A 6,463-nucleotide genomic window follows, 5' to 3' on the forward strand; every position below is an offset into this window, starting at 1 on the left:
TGACAAGAGCTGGCTGGCTGGCTGCTGCCTGGAGCGATCGGGAAACGGAGAGTCAAGTCCGGCCGGCCGACTGGAGAGTTGACCGACCTATCCGAGCCCTCAAACTCGTTAGGGCCCAATCCGCACTTTTGATGGTTGTCAAGCCTAGTTTTGGTTTTGTCTACGTCGCCCTTTGCTTCCCTTTTAAAGGCGTGAATCGGATTCGGTGATGTCAACGCTTACGCCGGCTAACGTAGAGTGGGTTTTCCCATTGCGGTAACTGTTCTATCCAATCCTAAATTCTGTCGTGTTTTTAATTCAAATTAATTTAAGATCGAAGAGAATACTGTGTACGTTTTACCCATCGCATGCAGATTTAAGCAAAACTGTGTGTCTGAACGTACACCATCGAGAAAAAAAATGGTGTGGCCAGTCTATAACTCTATGTGATTTAAAATGCAAGAATTTTTAACCGTGTGAAAGACACAGGTGTGCCACTGTCATTGTAGTACATGATTTATTTGTGGAACCGTGTATGATGGTTGATGAATACCCAATCCAAATCACGGTGCTCACCGCAGACAACTTGGACATACAGGGGTGACATGTTTGTCCATCTGCAGGCAAACTCCTCGAGACGGTTCCTGACACGAAGTTGTTTTGGGAGACCATATGCGGATGGACGGAGCTAGCCATCATCCCTGATCCCATCCCTGATCACTGTAGTATTAGCCACTCGTGGGATAACCTCATTCTCATGCGGTCCAAGGTGCAATGTTAGCAAGCGAGCGACATTTTGATCTACGCCATGTCAGGAGTTTGAAAAGAGTGCAATCAACGTACCTTTAGAAACATGGGTCCCTCCTGCAGGTGCCCCGATTAGTCCTTGAGGGATCCTTCCGCATCGCATCATGAGTTCCCTTGATCAAGCACGGCAGGGGAGGGGGATGCTAGCAAGGTCGTTCTGCAGCGGATGGAGGCGTTGCAAGCCCTCGGGAAGGCCCGGAGACGGCCGGCGGCAAGGTCAAGTGGCGGCGGAGGACGACGCTCGACCGCGGGGCGCTGCAAGGCACGAAATATGATGGGACAAGGGGGAAAACAACTGCCAGCTCATGCTGAACGCGCTGCCAGCATCGGATGGGGCGGAGGAGCACCGCAGCATGGTCCTCGTCGGCGGTGGGCGGCGGCACTGCCTCAGGGACGACGCGGCTAACGGCACAAATCTCTCGCACAACCTTGCCAAAGAGGTAGGCGAGGGTCACAGGAGTCTACCGGTAAAAGGAATTTGAAAACAGAGGTCTAGAGAGACTCACTGTTGACAGATGGTGGCGGCGGATGGCGGAGAGAGACATTGAGGTACCGGGATCTATAGAGGCTTAAACGCAAAATGTTTAATACAAAACTGAGGGAGGAGAGTTAGAGGCATAATGTGACGCGATCGGATTTTGGTTTAACGGGCCTACGGGGGAGATCAGGACGTGGATGCCGACGGTTAGCATTCGGGGTGCCTGGTTGAATTTGAGAGATGAAAACGAGAAACGGGCGATTTAAGGTCTGAACCGGTTCGTGGGGAGATGGGAATCAAATCCATGGTCTTGGCTCGACAAGAAACGGTTGGGAAGATGGTAATCCAACTGAGATTGCTATGTGCAGGGGTCGTGCGAGGAGGAAGACGAGATCGAGGCAGTTGATGGGCTGGGGCAGCTCGGCCAGGAAATAGGCCAGATGGACAGAGTTTGGCCCAGAATTTGGATGTAGGGGTTTGGAGCTGGGTTTCAAGGGGTTTGGCGCTGGGGTTTGAATCTGGTAATTTTACCGGCCGTGTTAAAGAGAAAGAGCTCCGTTCACTAAACTATGAGCATCGACATTTGACACTCGACTCTCAAAAACAAACTTAACATCTAAGAAATCTTTACTCCGCACAACAATTTCTGAACATGAAGATCTTTGGCTAGAGCCAAGCCTCACAGCATGCCAACTCCTCAAGGGTTGGTGGATCGGTGATATCAGCAAAACACACGAGCAGAAGAGCCTTGATATCTTCCTGTTTCATTGCAGCAGACCGCGGCAGCAGCACCATGGTTCAGGTTCTTTGAAACGCTCTCATCAACATTGATTTTGACCATCCCTGCAGGCGGCGGCAGCCAGCGTGCCGCCGGCGCCATAGGTCTTGATGCTGCACTGTTGATACCAGTACATAATAACAGTCGAAGCTCCAAACATGGTAGAGCCCAACACAAGCAGAGTTAAAACCCGAATAATAATACTCCCTCCGTTTTTTATATAAGGCGTGTATCATTTGGCACGAATGTTAGCGCATGTACTTGATTCCATCAACGGGCGAGCCAGCCAAATGCAACTACCTGCATGCAAGTCAGTTCCCACAAAACAAACTGCCTCCTGCACTCCTGAATGCGTGCAACCACCCAAAGCAAACTACCGATTTTTTCCTCCACGTCTGCACGGGCTGCCGATTTTCTCCTAGCCGATGCTGCGCGCCTTATATTTCGGAATTTGGCACAAAATTTTACACGTCTTATTAAAAAAAACGGAGGGAGTACAAAAAAGCCCATGCAGCCCACATTGTGAAACATAACAACGCCGGAACAAGAAAAACACGACCCATCCCATAGCATCTCTCATGCAAAAATAAAAATAAAAATCACAGAACACCCTTGCACAGAATATTTGGACGGCTCATTGATTGATCTAGAAAGAGTTATTTCGTATTTCATAAGTAGCAAGACTGCATAAAGAAATTGCAGTTAAAGTGGTTGCATTTTGATGGCGTGCTCACACGTACCACAAATATAAGAGTGAATTCCACTTTTTAACCCCTAAGTTTCACTTTTTTGACAGCTTTGACCCCGTTTAGTGAGATTTCCGTTTTCTGACCCATTTAGCAAAACTTGTGCCACTAATGACCCCACTTTTGCCCAAATTCCCCATTTTTCTTTTTTTCTTTTTTTCTTTTTCTTTTTTCATTTTTCATTTTTCTCTCACCCGATTTTTTATCCTTCTTGACGTGTGTATTCGTAGGCCGTGAGTAAAGCGTTTATGCTTTTCCACGATTGATGCAACAGACTAAGGCAAATATGTTATATAGGTAGGTCACGTGGCGTGAGGAAGCAGAGGGATCTCCACTGTCCAGTTTAGATCTCAGTGATTGCGTTTCGAGAAGGATGAGACCAGCCGATTCGGTTCCACCGGTTTTGGTTCAGCTGGGTCACCAGCAACATGCGAAGGAAACACACCGGACAAATACGCATTAGGACTGAGGAGATTTGGGCAAAATTTTAAATGAGATCATTAGTGACACAAGTTTTGCTAAATGGGATGAAAAACTAAAATTTTACTAAATGGAGTCAAAGCTGTCAAAATATTAAAACTTGGTGGTCAAAAACGAAATTCTACGATGTCACTAGGCTTATATGAAGATGTTGAAGAATCTTTTTCTAACTGCTCCCTCCCCCTCTCCTCCCTCTCCCTCTCTCGTTGTGCATAGATCTTAGTATCCAGAGCACGAAGTTCTTGCTCCGCAGGAAGCACCGGAGCCTTACCCCGTTGTTCTCTTTCAGGACACCAACCTGTGCGCCAACCATGCCAAGCGCGTCACTGTATACCCAAACACATTCAGCTAGTAGAATAGATGCATGTGCTTTGTCAAAAGTTGGACCCTGATTTTGTCAGGAGCATCCTGATTCCGGGTGCTGTTCTCAATTCTTGACCTCTCTTGGACGTCTCATGTGTATGTCCTCCTGGATCTGGGTCAGCTTTGGATCTGCTGGCCTAGAATTGAAACATCCCACCATATCCATGTACTCCCTCCGATACTAAAAAAAAGTATACTGATCCTTTTATCATGAAAGAATTGGTTAAATCAATCTGTTTTGCTAAATCTGATTCGCCTAATTGCTCACTAGTCGATGTGCTCAGGCCACACGGGAACAGATACAGGAACACAAGGGGCGAATCAAGCCAGCTACTACAGTCGACTGAGGCCTAGACACACGAGAAATAATTCAGAAAATGCAGTTGACATCATCACAAAAAATTGTGTCACCGGCATGGCTATGCAATCAAAACTCTGAAAACCATAGGAACCAGTATCTTCTTCCTCCCGACTCTTGACAAGAATCGAGAACTAGGATGATCAGATCATATACTTCATATTTATTATGTGTGCATTTTTCATAATACAGTATACAGTACGAAGCAAACACACACCGCAAGCATCACGCAAATATCTACCTAGATTCTACGGAGTACTAACTAGTAGCGCGGCACTGGCGCAAAGTTGGACCTGTGTACAGGCTTCTCTTCCTGAAGAAATCCCCGAATTTCCTTAGAACGGACCTCCGCTTCTTGTGCTTCATGGCGTGCTCCAGCTCGCCGTACCGTCTCCCTCCGTCGTCGAAGTGATCGTCGAACTCGTAGTCGTAATCGTCCATGGCCGCCGCGGCCGCCGCCGACCTGAGCTCCGCGATGTTGCTGAGGGACGCGAACATCCTGTCCTTGCGGCTCGCCGCCATCACCCTGCCGGAGTCCAGGAACGCCGCGCTCAGCTTCCCCTGCGCCTCGCTTCTCCACTTCTCCAACGCCAACGACTCCGCTGCCTTCTCAGGGGCGGCCTTTTTGGTGACCGCCGCGGCCGCGAGCTGATCTTGGAGATCCTTGGCGCGCGCCTGCGCCGCGGCCTCGCTGGCCCTGAGGGCCTCGTTCTCCTGCCGCAGGGACTCCAGGGCGCGCTCCTTGGCCGCGACGGCGTCCCGCAGCCTGGCGTTCTCCCCCGTCGCGAACTCGAGCGACTCCCCTGCCGCGTTGGCCTCCTCCACGGCCTGCTCCAGCGCGCGCCGCAGGCCGCCGTTCTCGTCTTCGGCCGCCCGGCGCGACTCGGCGAGCTCGGCGTTCTCGTCCTCGGCGGCGCGGGCGCGCGCCAGGAGCGCCTTCTCCCTGGCGCGCCAGGACGCGGTCGCGTCCTTCCACTCGCACGTGACGCCGTCCAGCTGCTCGGTGACCGCCCAGAGCTCGGCGTCCGTGGCGTGGAGCAGCGCCTGGAGCCGGCCGGCCTCGGCGTGGGCGCGCTCCAGGTCGGCCTGCGCGTCGGAGAGCCACGCCTTCACTTGCTTGGCCTCCATGGTGACCGCGGAGAGCGAGGCCGTGAGGTCCTCGGCCTCCTTCCTGCTTCTCTCCTCAGCCTGCGTTGCCGCCCGGAGCTTGCCCCGCAGCCCGTTGATCTCTTCGTCGACGCCGCCGAACATGAGGTCCATGACGCTCCACTGGGCCTGGGCCACGGGCCCGGGACCGGGCCCGGTCCGTAGCGTGGCGACCTCGAGCTTGGCCTCCGCGAGCGCGATCTTGGCCTGCTCCAGCTCCTTGGTCTGCTGGATCAGCGACTCCAGCATCTTCGTCTCAGTCTCCTTGGCCGCGGCCACCTCTCGCTCCATGAGCTCTCGCAGGGACCGCGTCCTCTCCTCCTCCTCCTGCTGCTGCTCCGCCATGTCGCCGCTGCCACGCTGCAGTGAGTCCAATTAAGCACTCAGTTACCGTGGAGCAAAATTAAGCCCGCCGCATGTTACTTTATGCAGCTACTACTACTCCGTGAGTAGCATGCAACTACGTGCGCACCTCGGAAGATGATGGTGTGGACCTGCTGCGCCCGTGCCGAGGCGTCGCTTTGGAAGCCTCCGCCGGTAGAGCCCTCGTCCCACTTCCTCCCCACGACCCGGATCTACACGGCGAATGGAGTATTTACCAACTCGTCAGAATGATCGGAATGCTCGCCACGGCTAAAAAAAACTCATTCTCGATGGCAAACCTTGGCCTGGATGGCAGCATCAGGTCGCGCGCGCGACGCACCGGCTATCCGGGAGAGAAGTAGCAATGCTTCGTTCTTGGAACCCCTTTTCTTTGTCACGGGCTTGCCGTGCTAGAAACAGGATGAGAGAGCATGTCAGATTTATAGTGGATCGCGCTAGACAGAAGAATGGACGAAGGGGGGACGATCGATACGCCGAAATGAACAACGGGAGATCGACTCGGAGAGAATAATTTAGTGCTACTCTACTCGTAGACAACTGAGATGAGCCGCTGAACTCGCTTGGGAGTGCGGAGCAGGTGGAGGAAAGAAAGAGACGGCGGGCTTGATCTGGACCGTTGCGTGCGATCCCACGCGAATTTACAATGCGTACGCGCGCGTGATCCAACGGACGGAGACGGGGCGCGGTGCTACGTACTCATTCCTCGTGGCAGCGTCACACGATGCCGATCTACGCGCGCCACTTTATATTACTACTATCGCACTTCGGATCATTTTCTAGTCATTCGCTCAAGCTATTTGCCCTGCGTAAGTAGATACTAGTGTAGTATCATGTCCAGGCTATGTGATGCCGAGTACAAGCGGAAGCCGCCAATCGCCGTGACAAATTTTTCAGTTTTTTGTCGGTCCAGTGGAGAAGCAGTCAGCGGATAAACTATTTCTCTG

General features: G+C 52.2%; 1 protein-coding gene across 1 annotated transcript; it reads right to left on the bottom strand.

The window, feature by feature from the left end:
• Positions 1-4,124: 4,124 nt before the first annotated feature.
• On the bottom strand, positions 4,125-6,029 carry LOC100837584 (flagellar attachment zone protein 1-like). The gene is made up of 3 exons (XM_024462345.1): positions 5,798-6,029; positions 5,608-5,710; positions 4,125-5,495 (listed from the first exon to the last, which is right to left on the bottom strand). Exons 1-3 carry the CDS (start codon positions 5,815-5,817, stop codon positions 4,248-4,250), a joined length of 1,371 nt encoding a protein of 456 aa, XP_024318113.1. The 5' UTR covers positions 5,818-6,029; the 3' UTR covers positions 4,125-4,247.
• Between the last annotated feature and the right edge of the window lie 434 nt (positions 6,030-6,463).

The sequence above is a fragment of the Brachypodium distachyon genome, chromosome 3 (assembly GCF_000005505.3).
Source record: "Brachypodium distachyon strain Bd21 chromosome 3, Brachypodium_distachyon_v3.0, whole genome shotgun sequence".
Lineage (NCBI taxonomy): Eukaryota > Viridiplantae > Streptophyta > Magnoliopsida > Poales > Poaceae > Brachypodium > Brachypodium distachyon.